The sequence below is a fragment of the Podarcis tiliguerta genome (genome assembly GCF_965153285.1).
Source record: "Podarcis tiliguerta genome assembly, chromosome: 12".
In the NCBI taxonomy this organism is placed as follows: Eukaryota; Metazoa; Chordata; class Lepidosauria; order Squamata; family Lacertidae; genus Podarcis; species Podarcis tiliguerta.
In genome coordinates this window covers 2,856,886-2,875,562 of record NC_139545.1, presented here as the reverse complement: position 1 = coordinate 2,875,562, position 18,677 = coordinate 2,856,886, and the positions used below count along the sequence as shown (strand labels likewise).

At 43.3% G+C, this 18,677-nt stretch overlaps 1 protein-coding gene across 3 annotated transcripts in view; it reads right to left on the bottom strand.

Annotated features, from left to right (window-relative positions):
* Window positions 1–18,677, bottom strand: part of EGFR (epidermal growth factor receptor) — a 148,742-nt gene that overhangs the window by 20,512 nt on the left and 109,553 nt on the right. For all 3 annotated transcript variants that reach the window (XM_083407008.1, XM_083407009.1, XM_083407010.1), the window contains exons 12-20: window positions 17,872–18,071; window positions 16,805–16,937; window positions 13,019–13,118; window positions 11,347–11,504; window positions 8,338–8,373; window positions 7,435–7,576; window positions 6,676–6,798; window positions 5,469–5,567; window positions 2,285–2,470 (exon numbers count right to left, since the gene is read on the bottom strand). In XM_083407008.1, coding sequence (XP_083263134.1) covers window positions 2,285–2,470; window positions 5,469–5,567; window positions 6,676–6,798; window positions 7,435–7,576; window positions 8,338–8,373; window positions 11,347–11,504; window positions 13,019–13,118; window positions 16,805–16,937; window positions 17,872–18,071 — 1,177 coding nt within the window. The remainder of the gene's footprint in view (window positions 1–2,284; window positions 2,471–5,468; window positions 5,568–6,675; window positions 6,799–7,434; window positions 7,577–8,337; window positions 8,374–11,346; window positions 11,505–13,018; window positions 13,119–16,804; window positions 16,938–17,871; window positions 18,072–18,677) is intronic.

The window sequence follows — 18,677 nt, the reverse complement described above, 5'->3', positions numbered from 1 at the left end:
GGATTTTTTCCTCCCACCACTAGGTCTGCTTGCTGTTTGCTCAATTTGGTCTATGACATTTGGATGATCATCTTCATCAATTAATAGACTCCTACCTTCAGGAGCACTGTCTCCCTCCCCCACATTAGTCAGTTTAAAGCCCTCCTGATGAGGTTTCTTAGTTTTTTGGCAAAAACATTCCTCCCAACCGTTGTGAGGTGCAGCCCATCGCTTGCCAGAAGTCCATCCTCAAGAAACTGCAGTCCGTGATCTAAGAATCCAAACCGTTCCTGTTTACACCATTTGCGAAGCCAGCTGTTTACTTCCACTATTTTCCTCTCTCTCCCTGGGCCACGTCGTTCAACTGGGAGGACAGATGAGATGATGATTTGTGCATTTAATTGCTTCAATTTCCTGCCCAGAGCCTCGTAGTCTCTTTTGATCTTCTGGAGGCTATTGCTTGCAGTGTCATTGGTTCCCACATGAACCAAGAGGAAGGGGTATTTGTCAGTGGGTTTTATGATTCCTTGCAGTCGTTCAGTTACATCTTGGATCTTAGCCCCGGGGAGACAGCACACTTCCCGAGACATCTTGTCAGGCCCACAGATCACTGCTTCTGTTCCCCTCAGTAGGGAATCCCCTATCACCACTACACGCCTTCTCTTAGGTTTGGTCAGGGCTCTTCCGTGAGCGGTCCGTTCCAAGGTCGCCTGCACATTCCCTGAGGACTGACTTTGCTGCTCATCTTCATATACGTGATCGACTGTAGTGAGGGAGAGATCCTCAAATGGAGTCTGCTCTTCGTCTTCCATGCTAGGGGAGAGGACCTCAAAGCGATTGTGTATTTCTAGACAATCAGAGCGAACCCTGGGCCTCCTACTTCTTTGAGTCACGTTTCTCCACATATCGGGCTCCTGTGTTGGTGAACTAGCCTCCTTCTCAGGGGAGTCCCCTGTCTCCTCCTTGGTGGAGACGGTGTGCTCTGTTGCTTCCAAGAAGAGTTCCAGCTCTCTAATTCTTTGGAGCGTAGCTACACGTTCCTCCAGTTTTCTGATATTCCACTTCAAAATCCCCTCCCTTTTTTTTATTAGGAAGGTTATGAACTGCCTCTTGAGACACTTTTGCGCTGAGAAAAATTCTATGCTTCAGATAATTAAAGATAACGTCCTTCAGAAAATATTATTTCAAAGCCATAGGAAGAAATAAAGGAATGAACTCTGTGGAGGAGCACCTTTGGGATCTGGTTTCCTGCCCGTGTGATGGATTTGCTACAATTTCTAGACAAGCAGATTTGGCTTCAAGACTAACACTACTTACCCAGTGTGCGTTTTAACTTTGAAAAATAATAATAATAAAACAAATATGCAGCACCAATCCTCATTGTGTGCTAGATAGTTTAAAATTCAGCTGAGTTTTCAAAAACAGCTTCCCAAAAATCCAGAATTCCTGGTGGATATAATCATTCCCTTCTGTCTGCTTCAGATAGATCCTTAAATTGTATAACATCAGCTAGTTGAGCAGCTAAGGTAAAGGTAAAGGGACCCCTGACCATTAGGTCCAGTCATGGCCAACTCTGGGGTTGCGATGCTCATCTCGCTTTATTGGCTGAGGGAGCCGGTGTACAGCTTCCAGGTCATGTGGCCAGCATGACTAAGCCACTTCTGGCAAACCAGCGCAGCACACGGAAACGCCGTTTACCTTCCCGCTAGAAAGCGGTACCTATTTATCTACTTGCACTTAGGGGTGCTTTCGAACTGCTAGGTGGGCAGGAGCTGGGATCGAACGACGGGAGCTCACCCTGCCGCGGGGTTTCGAACCGCCGACCATGCGATCCGCAAGTCCTAGGCGCTGAGGTTTTACCCACAGCGCCACCTGCGTCCCTTGAGCAGCTAGTTGAGCAGCTAGGTAAAGGTAAAGGTACCCCTGCCCGTACGGGCCAGTCTTGCCAGACTCTAGGGTTGTGCGCTCATCTCACTCTATAGGCTGGGAGCCAGCGCTGTCCGCAGACACTTCCGGGTCACGTGGCCAGCGTGACAAGCTGCATCTGGAGAGCCAGCGCAGCACATGGAAACGCTGTTTACCTTCCCGCTGGTAAGCGGTCCCTATTTATCTACTTGCACCCGCGGGTGGTTTCGAACTGCTAGGTTGGCAGGCGCTGGGACCGAACGACGGGAGTGCACCCTGCCGCGGGGATTTGAACCGCCGACCATGCGATCGGCAAGTCCTAGGCGCTGAGGTTTTACCCACAGCGCCACCCGCGTCCCACTCAGTTGAGCAGCTAGTTGAACTTAATTCCTTAATTTACCTTTGCAATCTGCACACACCAGTTGAGAAGGTGCTGAGATCCAATGTTATCCTTGTGCTCTCGAACATAGTCAAGAAGGCAGCCATACGGCATAAGCTGCGTGATGAGCTGAACGGTGGAGGTGAGGCAGATTCCCAGCAAACGGCAGACATGGGGGTTGTCAACACTCGCCATGACATAGGCTTCCTGATCAGGAAAAAGAAGCTCATGAAATGATATTGTTAAGTAATTAGGCTGTGTTCATCACGCTTTGTACATAACTCTACATTTTAATAAATATAAATATTGTTATAAAGAATGAGGTGGTAGAACTGCTGCATAAATACGAAGTGCAAGTGGAAAGTCCCACATTTCAGAGTTAAAAGCTTCCTGCAGACCGAGGGGTGGAGAAGAACCCTTTTGAGCCTGAGGGTCACATTCTTTATTGGGGAACCTTCTGGGGGCCACATGCCAGTGGGGTCAGGGCCAGGAGAAAAAGGGGTCAGAGCAACTGATCTAACTCAGTAGGATACATTCCAGTCATCCAAAAGTCAGAGGTTTCTAACTGCTTCCTGCCCCCTGGGACTGAGGTTCCCCATCATGGAACATGGTGAACTAGTCCAAGTCATATGCAGAGTAGATCCAATGGATTTAAGCTTAATCAGTGTTTTTTTCTGGGGGGAAGCAGGAGTACACATACCCCTAAACATTTGGTGAATGTAAGTTTGGCCTCATTGAAGGGCGGTATTTCAATATGAGTAGGAAAATGGGAGTTTAGGGAAGTTTTTAATATCTGATGTTTTGTTGCATTTTTAATATTTTGTTGGAAGCCGCCCAAAGTGGCTGGGGAAACCCAGCCCGATGGGTGGGGTATAAATAATAAATTAGTAGTAGTAGTAGTAGTAGTAGTAGTAGTAGTAGTAGTAGTTCCCCTAAACATTTTTTTAGGGAAAAAAGCACTTAGCTTAACTAGCATTGGATAATCATTCTCTGCAGTGCTGGATTACCAAATAGGCAGAGTAGGCCCCAGCCTATGGGCCCTACACCTTTTAGGGGCCCAACAACAAAATCAAAATAATACTCAAGCTTTCTTAGTTCAGTGTTATTCCACTACAGTGTGTGCACAAGGCCCCCCCTCCTGAGATTTTGACAGCCGGGGGGGGGGGGGGCTCCACAGGGTTTAATCCAGCACTCATCCTCTGCATGTGGCAGAGATTATTCACTGTGTGGAGTCAGTTTTCAGAAGCTTCTCTTGGCAATTGTAGTATCTGCTGCAGCTCCAACTTTTCCTATGTGGTTGCTGTTATTTAATTCCTTCCTTCCTTGATGGTACACACTACACCCTGAGTTCTGGGGACTGGGAATATAAACATTGGTGTAGATACGTGTGTAAAATGTAATGTGTGTGTGTGTGTGTGTGTGTGCGTGCAAGTGTAACACATACTTATATTAACAAAACTTTGTAAAAAGTTATTTCGAGGAAAGTTTAAAGATTTGTGATACTGCCATTTACTGTAGCTGAATCAGAATGGTGAACCAAATTTGCTTCTTCCTCTGCTTCCTGTTATGTCAGATACATGCTGTATTAATTTTTTAGTTAAGTCAATATTCCCCAAACTGTGCTAAACTCCAACTCACCCGCCTGCAAAAGTTGACCTGAAGTCTACTAAACTGGGAATTTAATTGTATGGGATGTGTGTATATGTTGGCCACACAGAATATGGAGCTGTTCCAGAATTTGACAGAGCCTATTAAATTTGATACCGCCAAGTGAAACAGACGCCAACCCTCAAAGAAAGAATAATGAAGCCATTGTGCAGTCATCTGTTCTTTAAAATGCTTTGAGAAATTACAGCAAAGCTCTTGTTTTTACACTTTATCTTGGAAATCTCTGAGGTACGCCATGACCTGCTGCAAGTATGTGTGGTATTTGATGGTAAATCTCCTGAATTAGCTCTTATCCTAATAAAGTCATTATGAGCTGTGGCTGGAGAATGAACTGGATTTTAATACTTGCAGAAAAGTTCGGAAGCAGCAGAACTAATGGAAGATCCTGCTGGTTTATGTAACAGTGGAAAAGGAAAAATGGGAGGAAGGGTGTTATCCCCACTGCCCAACAGGATTGCTGCATGCTAGAACACAACACAGAAAGGGGACTTCTCAGTTGGATTAGAACATTCCAGAAATGCTCCTACAGTGGCCCATGCAGGTGGGACTTCAGAAGCAACAGCAAAATAAGCACTGTGTGTTTTATCTATGTTTGTATTATTTATTGTATTGATTTGTGGATTACTACAATTGATTTGTCTCATAATGTTAGCCGCTCTGAGCCCAGCTCTGGCAGGGGAGGGCGGGATACAAATAAAAATTATTATTATTATTATTATTATTATTCAAACCGACTTACATTTTTTTAAAAAAGAACCCAACACAAAATATAAAATCTGGAGAGCTCTGAGAAGGACACAGCTGCTCACGACGAGGCCTTGATGCACCCACCAAAAATGCACCCAGGGTGATGGCCCCCTCAGCCACGCCTGTGCCACATCACTGCCTACAAGCTGTATATATCTATGTCCAGAATTGTTTTGTTGAGCCTTACCTTCTGCAACAGTAGACTATCTGAACCTTTTTCTGCTTCCATGTAGTGATTGGTACTGGAAGCAACTTCCACTATGTGGGTAGCTCACCTGAGATTCCCAGCATCTTCAACTCCCCAAATTCTCCCCACCCCACAATCCTGTAGTCCCTCGGCCTTTCTCATTTTGGCCCCCACCATGGGCCAAATCTTTTACCGTAGAACAATGGTGGAGCTCTTGGGGCATCTCTAGCCATGAACCTCCTTCTCTGCCTGCAACAGTTCTCTTTAGAATAGGGTTGCCAGACGTCCAGAATTTCCTGAATATAGTTGGAATATGGCAAACAGAAGCAGTGTCCGGGCGGAAATTGCTGAAATGCCCGGGGAAATCTAGACATAAGGCAAGTCATGTTGGAAGCTCAACAACTTTAGCCCAAAAACTTTTTGAAATATGGCAACCTTACTTTGGAATTACTTCCTAAAAGCAGTTGATGAAAAATGTAAAGTGTCTCCCCTCCAAACCCAATTAAGGATGAACATAAATTTATATTTGTCTTCATGCTATAAAATCGCAGTAACCAATATTTCAATGCTTCAAAAGTGTGGGCGGGGGGGGGGGGGACTCACGTCAAGAATTTCTTTGTTGGCTTTAGGTGATGTGGCCTCTCTCAATTCCTTAATTGCTACAGGAATCTTAACTCTCTCGCCTTCTGGAATCCAAAGCCCCTGTAAAATAAAAAGGTTAAATTTAGCATAGAGCTAAAGAGTAAAAGTTTGCATGAAAAGTATATGGAGACTTCAACAGGGATGTGAACACAGAAGCCAACAATGAGCTAGGTAACCTCTCAGGGTTAAGTATGTACCACAAAATTTCTAGAAATGATCATAGAATCATACAGCAGGAAGAGACCTCAACCCTCTCATGCTCTGACTGGCGTCTGAATAATGCACTAGTTCTATTTAGGGCCACCATATGTCTGGAATTTCATAGACATAGCTAGGATCCGGCCCTCGTAAACAGCATCTGGGCAGAAATCACTAATTGTTGAAATGTCTGGGAAAATCTGTCAGAAGTATAGATTTTGGTGAATTTCCTAAAAAATTGCTCAAAACTTCCTCTTTTTGTAGAGATTTTTGCAAAGGCTTTAATTAACATCTTGCTCAAAAGTGAGAAGTGGCAACAGCAATGGCCCAGATCTGATGTAAAACGGCCCCATCTCCTGGCTAGGGAACCGGGAATGTAATATGGGCTTTCAGGCTCCTCCCCCTCTTTAGTAGTAGTAGTAGTAGTAGTAGTAGTAGTAGTAATAATAATAATAATAATAATAATATATTTATACCCCGCCCATCTGGCTGGGCTTCCCCAGCCACTCTGGGCGGCTTCCAACAAAATATAAAAATACAGTAATGCATCAAACATTAAAAACTTCCCTAAACAGGGCTGCCTTCAGATGTCTTCTAAAAGTCTGGTAGTTGTTGTTCTCTTTGACATCTGGTGGAAGGGCATTCCACAGGGCAGGTGCCACTACCAAGAAGGCCTTTTTACTTAATGTTAACTAGGTGCAGAATTGAAATCTGTACCACTGTTGTAACCACAATTACTAGTAACCAAAATTAGCTTTTAAACCAAAGTTTAAAGATGGTTTCTAATCCTATTTTCAGTTTCTGGCTTAAAAACTATATTTATGCCAGTGAAAGTTTAATGCTATACCATGGGAGGGGAAAGAGCAGTGAAGAAGTGTTACTTCTGAGCCAAACAAGCACATGTTTTACCAACATACAATGAGAGAACTTTCTGATTAATCCGAACCATTCAATCCTTTTCTGACCTTACCTTAAAGACGGTACCAAATGCTCCGGAGCCAAGAACTTTGATTTTTTTAAATTCGGTTTCCTTTAGAATCCTTAGCAGTGCCTGGTTTGGTGCCTCCCCACTGGGAGTCAGGGGTTCAACAAGCTGTCAAATGCCAAAAGAATATGGTTTAAAGTGACAGGCTTCCTACTTTTTATATTAAAAACAAAAATAAACCCCAGATAGGATTACCTCCCTTTTTTTTTGAGAAAAACAAAACAGGTGACAAACTTACATTTCACCTGATTTTCCTGAATAACGTAATGTAGTACAAGGCAAGGAACTCACAAGATTGCGAGCCTTGTTTTTAAAGCTCAGGGTAAGCAAATCCATCATTACTGTCTCAAGGTCAGATATGAAATCTCAGTGTCATGGAGAAACGAAGGCTTCAATGTGTTTTGCTCGAATATGAGCTAGGTTCTGTCCAGAATTAACATGGACAACAGGGTCAGAGTATGGCATAATATCATGGCCATGACTGATTGCACAATGGCCTTGAGTAGCATGTGCAGAGTCATATTTACCTAGGAAGAATAGACTATTGTTTGAGTCCTGCTAAAAGAGTGTTATCTCCCCCCACCCCCGATGTGCTTCTTTGAGGGAAGACACCTGGATTCCATGCAATGAATAGGAAATAATTGCTTATTTGCACTGATAATTTGCAAAAGACTCCAAGACCCTGGAATACATAGTTTGTGTCAGTTTTGGGCAGTGCTTTACAAAACAATGTGTTGCACCTACCTCTCTTTCTTGCAGCAATCTGCGCAAAGTACGTTTTCTAACAATGCGACGCCTACGAAGGTAAAGGCCAATGCCCAACGCGATAACGACAAAGCAGAGAATGCCTCCAACAACTCCAGCTGCAATTGAGGGGATCTTAGAACTAGAAGGCAAAAACAGAAGTAATTATCTTTAATCTCATATGAGGATGAGGAAGCCAACTCACTATCTACTGAGTATCCAGAGCTGGGAACCTTGATTTTAAATGAAGGGGGGCAAAATAAAACCAGATCATTCTTCTAGTTCTGCTCCAGGGCGGCTCACCTGCTGCCTTCATCATATATCTTTATGCACCAAGTGAAAACGTTTCTCTTCAACCAAGCGTTGGGCAGATTAATATTCTACAGCCTTGTAATGTGGTGGGGGATTCTTTTTTTGGGGGGGGGGGTGTTTTAATGATTTACTTGTGTTTTAATCTTGTTCTTATGTTGTAAACCACCCTGAGATTTTGTGATGAAGGGTAGTATATAAATTTAATAATAAATAAACATTAATGCAGAGCTGTGACAGCCAGCATGTATGCTTTGTCAGCCTAAATCAACATAAAAATCAATTGACTATTACATATTAGCCTTGATTAACAAACAGAAATAGGAAGAGGAATAAGAAAAAAATGCAAACTACAGAACAGTCAAAATTATATTAACTTGCTGTGCTTAAACTGTACCTTTCCAGGGACTATAACATATACACATTGGAAATCCATATTGTATATTCAGAGGGTCATTAGATTTCTAGTGTTTCAATATTATATTTTATCCATAAGCAAAACACATTTTAACCATGAAATATGGGTGTGTGTATACAGGTTATGTTCAGTATAGACATGTAATTAATTAATTAGCAATAGTGATCAATAGTTACCCGTTAGGACAACCTTCAAGCCCTGGTCCTTTGCACCTGCAAAAAAAATCACACACACAAACACAGAAAGAGATGGAGAAGAGGCAGCAGAATTATTATGTTTACTGCTAGATTCTTCAATGGACATTTCAACTTTTTCACCCTGCACACATTTTTTTAATATATAAAGATAATAAGCTTGCTAAGGAAATACAGGACCTGGGAAAATGTCAAGATCCTTGAACCAGATGCATTTGTTAAAAGACTAGGGTGCATTGTACTAAAGGAACAGCTCCTAACTCAGTGTTTTAAGCATACTGGGAAGAGAGCCTGCCAGAATTCAAGTCCATTATTCAAACGGTGCACAGAACCTCCAATTCCCGCCCCCCTCCCAAAGTACAAATTCAATCTCTTAAAAAGCAGTGCCTTATTCAGACTTCAAAAAGACCACACAAAGCATCCTATCACAAAGAAACAACTGTTTGCTGGACTACATGAAAGGAACCAGCAATTTTGCTGTGAGTGGACAAAATGCTCACTTTTAACATTCTTGCTAGTAGAAAAGTATTGGTTTGAAATATCTGGGGATAGAACTAACACAAAGGGATATCTCTCAATTCCAGACCTCAGGCTGTTCAGTGCACCCTGTGTAACAGAATAATTTTTTGTTTAAGGGAAAATCTTTTATCTTAATGACTTGACTTATGACATTCAAGGTGATTTTATAATGGAGGAGCAAAAAACATGGATTTGCCCACAAAAGGCTAATGCAGTTCTGTTTCATGGATAGCAGAGGTGTGGGTATACCAGAGTTTCTCAAGATTTAGAAGCTGTTTATATAAATTAGCTTCTACTATATATCTATGGGACGCGGGTGGCGCTGTGGGTAAAAGCCTCAGCGCCTAGGGCTTGCCGATCAAAAGGTTGGCAGTTCGAATCCCCGCAGCGGGGTGCGCTCCCGTTGTTCGGTCCCAGCGCCTGCCAACCTAGCAGTTCAAAAGCACTCCCAGGTGCAAGTTGATAAATAGGGACCGCTTACTAGCGGGAAGGTAAACGGCGTTTCCGTGTGCGGCTCTGGCTCGCCAGAGCAGCGATGTCACGCTGGCCACGTGACCCGGAAGTGTCTCCGGACAGCGCTGGCCCCTGGCCTCTTGAGTGAGATGGGCGCACAACCCTAGAGTCTGGCAAGACTGGCCCGTACGGGCAGGGGTACCTTTACCTTTATATTTATATAAAGAGGCTATTTATTTATATATAAATAAATATAAAATATAAAAATATAAAATATAAAAATATAAATAAAGGGGACAGCGCTGGCCCCTGGCCTCTTGAGTGAGATGGGCGCACAACCCTAGAGTCTGGCAAGACTGGCCCGTACGGGCAGGGGTACCTTTACCTTTATATTTATATAAAGAGGTTATTTATTTATATATAAATAAATATAAAATATAAAATATAAAAAATATAAAAATATAAATAAAGGGGACAGCGCTGGCCCCTGGCCTCTTGAGTGAGATGGGCGCACAACCCTAGAGTCTGGCAAGGCTGGCCCGTACGGGCAGGGGTACCTTTACCTTTATATTTATATAAAGAGGTTATTTATTTATATTTATATTTATCTATAGTCTATATATCACATGTGGGATTTTGTGACAACAGTCCACAGAAGTTGCGCATATTTTAAAGAACCAGAAATATCTCCTCTTAACATTCTTAACCCTACCCATGTCTGAAAAGCAGGATACGCTCATGGCGAGCCCAGCACCACTTTGCAAGACTTGCAAAAACACCACATTTATTTTTCAACCAAAAAAGCACTGAGTGCATGTATCCCTTTTAAAGATCTGTTTAGGCCATGGGTAGGCAAACTAAGGCCTGGGGGCCGCATCCGGCCCAATCGCCTTCTAAATCCGGCCCACGGACGGTCCGGGAATCAGCATGTTTTTACATGAGTAGTATGTGTCCTTTTATTTAAAATGAATCTCTGTGGGGCATAGGAAATTGTTCTCCCCCCCCCCCCCATATAGTCTGGCCCCCCATAAGGTCTGAGGGACAGTGGACCGGCCCCCTGCTGAAAAAGTTTGCTGACCCCTGGTTTAGACAATCCTGTTGTACCATAAGGAAGTCCCTAAACACAATATATTAATTATCCACCAGGTGTCAGTATGGTTCTAATCCAAGAGGTTCTTAAAACTGGGCCTTCTTTGGGGCTGCCCACATAAAACTAGGTGTGAACCATTATGATGTCTCAGTCTTTCAGAAGTGTTAACAAGCTGTAAGTTGTTGTTTAGTCATTTAGTCATGTCCGACTCTTTGTGACCCCCTGGACCAGAGCACGCCAGGCACCCCTGTCTTCCACTGCCTCCCGCAGTTTGGTCAAACTCATGTTGGTAGCTTCAAGAACACTGTCCAACCATCTCGTCTTCTATCATCCCCTTCTCCTTGTGCCCTCCATCTTTCCCAAGATCAGGGTCTTTTCCAGGGAGTCTTCTCTTCTCATGAGGTGGCCAAAGTATTGGAGCCTCAGCTTCAGGATCTGTCCTTCCAAGGAGCACTCAGGGTGGGACCCAAATCAAACAAGGCTATGGCACTGGGAAAGGTGTTTTGTTTTTTTTAACCTTTCCCTTCATATCTTGATTATAATCTCATCCCCCAAGCTGAAACTTGGCTCATGGGGGAAAATATGCAAGTTGAACCTTAATAACATCAGTTAAAATAATTGGATTTCAACATGACAACATTACATATTTTTCTGTATACCAGACACAACAGCTTCAGCAGTTCCACTTTCAACTACTAATCTTTTTAAAGATTTGATGTGCCCCCATGTATTAAATCAATTTTTTAAAACCTAAAACACCAAAATCACTTCCAAATCTTTAGAACGTAGCAGTTCTGTTTAGTTTTGATTGTATCTTGCTTTCATGCTTGTTAAGTTAATTTTTTAGTATTTTTGTTTACACAGTTAAGATTCACAAATTAAAATGCTCATCACTTCAATTTGCTTTAAAATAAAGTGTTTCTACTCACCCGCGAACACAGTTTGGATGACATAGTTGACACACTGAATTTTCATCTGCATATTTCCAGACAATGGTATCATTTTCACCCAAAATACCAGCGGGGCATGACTTAACACAATGAGGACCATCTTTTACATGGGCACACTTCAGACAATTGCCTGGACCCTGCGTAAGAAATAAGAAATTGGGATATAAAATACTTTTGTTCATGAGCTGAGAAGGGCACTAATGGAATGGCATAAAGGTTAGTAAATGTCAGGCGTCAGAGGATCCAAACCCCCCCCCCCCATGGTAGGTTGCCAGGAATGGATAAGACAAGGAAAGTTCTTGCCAATGTTGTTTATTCAATATTCACAGAGAGAGGCTAAGAAACACAGCCTCTTGCAGTAATGGTGTTGCTCCAAATAAATCTCCACCCACCTTCTCTGCTCCTTCCTCCTTCGTCAACAGCACCACCCACCTGACGGTTACCACTTAGGGCCATGTGAATGTGAAGGGGCTCTCAAGAATGAGTCAGTTGGTCTTGCTGTTAAGATGCATGCACCAGCCCTAGCCAGCCAAAGCACATATGACGTCAGCCAGAAAGCGGGGGAGGGGGGCATACAAACGTAGGGTTGTACTTTCATAGGGCTTACTTCATGGGGACAGGAACCCATTCCTGTGGAAAGAGCCATGCACGGGTATGCTTCCTTTAGACTAATGCTGACTGTGCATTGAGTGGGGACACCAATGGCACACATCAGTGCTGGAGATAGGGCAACCCAGCAGGTTCTTGAGAAGCCCTTCATACAGCTGATACCCATGGCTACCAAACGCATGAACTGCCTCCTAGCTGGCAGGCTGGTCAACAGCTCCTCCTCAGAACCATTCCATTTTGCTTGCTACTGTGCCCTCTTAAATTCCATCCAGCCTCCTTGATTGCTCCCTGATTTGTTCCCAGCCTTTCCCCCAACTGTGTTATGCCACCCATATGATGGCCTTCTTTCTGGCAGTAACTGGTAAATAGTGTTGCAGGCAAGATGTTTAAATTTTCAAAAACTATTGGAGACAACCAAGCCCCACATCTCTAGACTTCTGCTGGCCCTAGAACATTCCCCTTAAGAGGCAAGCTGAGTGTCCCTCAGGAATGTTAGCTGTGGGGAGTTGCGTTGCTTGTACCGTTTTGGATATGCCGGAGCAGAGTTGGGATATTTTATGTAAAATGTAACACTGATGTAACACTATGGTGCCAAAAACTGAATTCTCACTAAAGATTAAAATTGTGGTTCCCCCCTATTTTGCAGTGATTAATTGCCCATCATTATCACAGCTATTGTCCTCCCCCCCATACAAAACTTCCATACTTCCCTTCACCCAAACTAGCAATTGCTTATGGATGTAGGAGATCCAACATGAAAATGATTCTGCTTTTATTTCAGTGGAGGGAACTGCTCTGCACATGGACAGGGGAGCCCTTATGTGCAAATGACTTATGCATCACTTAGGCAAATATACCCTGGGCTTGGCTAGGAATAGGTTTCTCCTACCTACGTGAGCTCTCAGTCCCTCCACCCACCAAGCAGATTTACCCGCACCCTCTGTTGCATTGCACAGATCTGAGTCCACCATGGTTTAGGAATTGGGGCAACTGAACATTAAAGTGTTGTTGGGAATAAGAATGCAAGACAATATGCACTTACAGGTCCTGTGCAAGTTGCGTTGAATTCAGTTGAATTTTGCACCAGGCATTCTGGATGGCACTGAAGACACTCAAGCTCTCTTACAAACTCCCGAGGATTCCTGAAATGGATAGAAAAGTGAATATAACTTTAACAGCAAGATATTACTCCAAGTTTCCGAGTGCTGAAACATTAATGTAGTATTTTGTCAGGGTTGATGCACATAAATAAAGGAGGGCAGAAGGACTATATTATAGCACTGGAAGAAGCAACACTATAACAAGCCTGTTCTGTCACTTCCAAAATCTTGCTAAGACACTCCATCACTCCAACATTAACAACCCAGACCCAAACAGACAATCCCATTAGCTTCAAAGACCAGGGAGGTGACAGTGCTAAGGTAGTGGATTATTCAAGTTTAATACCTGGGAGGAAATTCCAATCATGTCACACTGTCAGACTGAGGAGTGGCTATGAAATACCTATGATGCCCAAAAGCATCATAGTAGTAGTGAGCACTACAGACACCCACACACCCACCCACTGACAAAGCCTCCTTCCAGTGATGTGCTAGCTACACATTTCTCCAGCACTCTGCAGTTTCTTTCTGGCAATCCTGGAGTTCTGTGCTGTAGCCAACTTCTCCAGCTATGTGTGACAGCAAGATACCAAGGTGCATTCCCCCCCCCCCATGTTAGGGGGAATTTAAGTTTAGTGGTCAATTTGCATAACAAATGGACATTGTGTACAGGCCTCATGGAGCATGTGCAAATTTCCTGGTTAATATGCATGATATCCCAATTGTGAACATTCTCTAACCATTTTGTGTTGGGAATTCCATTCCTCCCTTGCTGCAGATGTGCGGGATTGTTACATGTCATATGTCTGTTTACATTCCAGCACAGATTGTTGGAGTTTTGTGAGCGGAACATCCGCTCTGTATTGCTTTTGTGTTCTCTCTCTCTGAGAAGAACGACAAGGAGAGAAGCCATGTTTTCTTTGTCCTGATTTATGTACAATAAACGTAGTCTAGTATCCACGCCTCGAGCCAGATCTGTTGTGCGTTTACTCTGCTGAGTAATGTGTGCTCTTGCATTGCAGTATGAGTTGCGGACACACGTCAGAGGAGGATGACTGAGGGATCTCCGCAGCGGCAAGGCTGAGAAGGGAGGTGCTCCGGCTGGGGCCTGTCCAGCTGGCTTTCCATCCATGGCTCCAACATCATGCACAACAGGCCTTGGGGAATGTGAATATCTCAACAGCATTTTCTACATTGTTTGGGTACATTCTCCAGTTAGTATGCATAGGATCCAAGAAACATGGCTTCTTCCTACATCTGTTTAGAAGTGTGCCATATGCGTGTGGCTAATCAACACACAGGGGTGAGCAGTGAAGTGATGAAGTTTGCAGATGATACTAAATTGTTCAGGGTTCTTAACATAAAAAAAGATTGTGAAGAGCTCCAAAAGGACCTCTTCTAACTGAGCGAATGTTTGGTAAAATGGCAAATGCATTTCAAAGTGAGCTACATGTTGGTGCAAAGCCCCCTTAATTTCATATATATGCTCAGGAGATCTGAAATGCTGGTGATTGACCAGGAATAGGACCTTGGGGTCATAGTAGACAGCTCAATCAAGATGTCAACCCAGTGTAGGGCAGCAGTGAAAAAGGCAGATTCTATGCTAGAGATCATTAGAACAGAAAATAAAACTGCCAATATCTAGGGTGCAACTGCATTTGGATACATTTAGGTTGTCACACCTGAAAAAAAGGATATTGTGGAGTTGGAAAAGGTTCAAAAAAGGGTAAACAAAAGGACCAAGGGGTTGCAGCATTTTGGACTTTTTAGTTAGAGAAAAGGCAAGTAAGAAGTGACATGATAGAAGTTTATAAACTTATGCATGGCTTGGAGAACATAGACAAAGAAACCTAACACTAGAGCAGGGGTAGTCAACCTTTTTATACCTACCGCCCACTAATGCATCTTTCTTGATGGTAAAATTTCCTTACCGCCCACCAGTGCTCAATGGAAGGAGGATTCAGCTTGGGCCGTAGAACCCCCTACCGCCTAGAATCCTGAAATGTCCACTAGTGGGCGACAGGGACCAGGTGGACAACCCCTGGGCTAGAGCATAGCACTTCTTCATGTAGTACATAGTTAAATGATGAAACTTGCTCCCGCAAGAGGTTGTGATAGCCACCAATGGAGGATAAGGCACAATGTCTATGCTTTGTAGTCCAGCCTCCTTCTCAACACTCTCAAGTACTCCACACTCAGCTGAGCAGCATAAGCAGATCTGAGGGGGAGAAATGGCCCTGCATGATGCTATAAAGCTTAGGGAAAAGATGAACAGCAGCATGGAGTCATTCATCCCCATTTATGTTACTTCTCTTGGGCTGGAGAAATAGGCACCTGGCAGGTCGCAAGAGAGGGCTGCTTGGTTGTGTTTGGCTTGGTGAGGCACAGAAAGATGCCTTCTGCTGCGGCAGACCATTTGCCCACGCTGCCCAGTACTGTCGACTGCAGCTGGCAGCAGCTCTCCAGAGGCAGAGGCCATTCCCACCACCTGCTATACCTTTAACTGGATGATGCCATGGGCTGAACCTGGACCCTGTTGCTCTACTATATGTTCTAGTTTGACTTCAGCCCCACAGGCGCTCTCAGCGTTGTCTCCCAACCAACCAAGCTCCACCACAGAGCTATGCTTCTGTCGCTCAGGTCCTGCAGGCCAATTATGTATGCAATGAGGTGCAGACGTGAGCTTCAGTCATGCTCTACACCTACAACATGTAAAGCTTTTCCGTCTTTCACACATGTCCTTCATCTATTAAAAGCCTATGCAAGTGTGGCTTGTTGTATCTGAGTGGACTCTAGTCACACAGTTATTTATAAGCATCATTTTCAGTTAACATCTGAAGATTCTACACATGGGGGCACATGAGTGTAATGTGCACCTCATACCTTGACACAATTACATCCTGTGGGCTGGAGATGCAGGCAAACCCAGAGGAATCACAATGCAATTTTTAAACAAGGGACTGAATTATATTGGTTAATCAGCTGATACTTAAATTCAAAGCTTCTCTGAAATTTCCAGTGAATCATTAAAATATAAAAATTGAGAACAGATGGTTCAACTATTACATGCTAGGTAACTTTACCACTAATTAAACTGTGTCTGATCATAATTTGATGTGAAAAGACCAAATTTGTCATGTGGGTCAAAGCATTACCTGGAGGAATTTTACTTATAAACAGGTAACATCTGCTGAAAGATGAAGTATTTCAAAAAGTTTATATTATATATATGCTGGGTTTTTGTTTCATTTTGTTTTAAACTAACCAAAGAATTTCGGAAAGACATAGTAGAAGGAAAAGCAAGGAAAATATTTTCTATGGGAAGCATGTGGAGGAGTCCATATTGCATGGTTGACATCAGAGAAGAACAACATGTTCTTCTTGCCTCGGGACCACAATCATTAGCTGGGATTCAATTTCTATGCATTCCTGGGACCTTTGCACCTGATAGACTAGATATAACTGATTTTCCTGTTTTTCTCCTCAGCCAGTGCCAGCAAAATAATTGGCACTAGTATATTTGATCCATAGTCCTTATAACTTCTGTTATTCTTAGTTACCTGTGTTGATTGCTAAGTTAAATGCAACTCCTGCAGATTAACTCCCTGTCTCCATCCTTCTCTGTGGTTCAGCAAAATGCAGAGGCCAGGCACACATGAAAGCTAACATATACAGGATTAAGATTTGAGTATCTTATTTAAATAGAATGGAGGAAATGCTGAGCTTACCCTTGCACAATGTTGCACTCTTTTACACACTCCCGTTGGCGAATAAAGTAACGGCAAGAAAAGCACTGCAAGGGCCCCGGGCCCCAGCAGCCTTCATCTGAGCAGAGGGGATGGCAAATTTCTGTTGCAGCGGCTAACAGACAAAATAAATTAAAAATTAAAACATCCATACATTAAATAAATCTCAAAAGATGGTGTCAAAGTCACAGGAGAGTATAAGCATCAAGGACATGATTCAGTTTCCACTGATACTCAGTTAAATGAATTGCTAGAATTCAGGTTAGGGTCTTTTTGTATTGCCTCCATCCTAGATTGTGGTACCCAGAAGCCTTCTCAGGCACCTGATCTCCACAACACCCTCCCCTTTTACATGTACAGTCATGGGAAAAAGAAAGTACACCCTCTTTGAATTCCATGATTTGTTATGTTGTTATCAAGAGAGAACAACAATAATCTGCTCTTTAGCAGGTCTTAAAATTAGGTAAATACCACTTCAACATATTAGAACACCTGACATATTACACTACGTCATTATTTATTTACAACTTTTTAGCACCCCTCGTTTTGGAATTTGAAAGTTGAAAAATTTAACATGCCCTGCTGCTTTGGCCAGCGTGTCTGGGAAGAGGGACCCCTCAACTGTTTCTCAGAGCAGAGCAACAAGGAAATGGGCTTCTAGGCGACCACTGCAAATGGGAACAGAGTTTGGCTCCAAAGGAGTGCGGGAAGGGACCTTCTCAACCCTGGAACCCTCAGCCAGTGCCTGACCTGCTGACTGCTCGCACTCTCCCCCCACCCCTGGTTGTAACCCTCCTAAACTTTGAAAGTAGGAGCATCAAATAGGGCCTCTGAAGGATACAGGAAGGTTCACACAGGCAGTCCTTATGCGCAAGTGTGCCTGATATGCAGCTTAGGGATTGAGGCCTCCAATAATGCATGCTTATGGAGATACAGACAAATGCAAAACCCACAATGTTTTAAAAATGTGATTAACTGCAAGCATGTGCAGAAGTCTCTCTGAAATTTACAGGTGATTTGAACTGGGCAAGTGGCCCCTAGTAACTTACCACATTCACTTTCATCTCTGTTTCTAATTATTTTTGTGGTCTGATCTTTTGTTACAAAAAGTTTATTCCAGTCCACTGTGTTACCGAAGCAGAGGTGGTTGTTTCTTAAAATGGCAACATCTCCATCGCTTACTTCCTTCAGACTGCGCAGTCCCAGAGATGTTATGTTCAGGCCAGTGATGGCAAGAGCATATTGGCCCCTAAAATGGAAAAAAAATATGGTTTCAAAAAAAAGGAGGGGAGAAAAGAAAAATGCAGCTTTTCTAAACTCATTATTCTTTTGATTTTCTGGTGCTAGAAACAAGCTTTGAAATAAATCAAATGAAAAAAACAAAAATATGCTGTTTAATATGTTTTAATTTAAGTTCTCTAGTACAAAAAATAATCTGAATAAGGAGGCTTTTCCAGCCTGAGATCCACATTCCCTTCTGGAGAGATAGTTTGGTAACATTATTAACATGCAATCCATGCTTTTCAGATTTGGATGCCATTCTTAGCTGCAACTTGCAGCGCGGTATCAGCTTCTAACACACATGCACACTAGGGCTGGGCACTGTCAGCTTTTCAACACTGCGATGTACCGCTTGTTCCTCCCTCCACATGTCAGGTCCTGGTGGCAGAGGGAGCCAGCGGCAGGCAAGCCCCACCCAGGATATACTGCCCGGTGAAGGTGCCATCGCGCTCTGGCCCTCAAAGCGGTCCTGGGCAAGGTATCGTACACCGCCCAGGCCTAATGCACACCCAGTGTGTGCTCCTCTAGTTCTTCACCCAGTGCAGACATAACGTGTAACCACAGATATTACCAA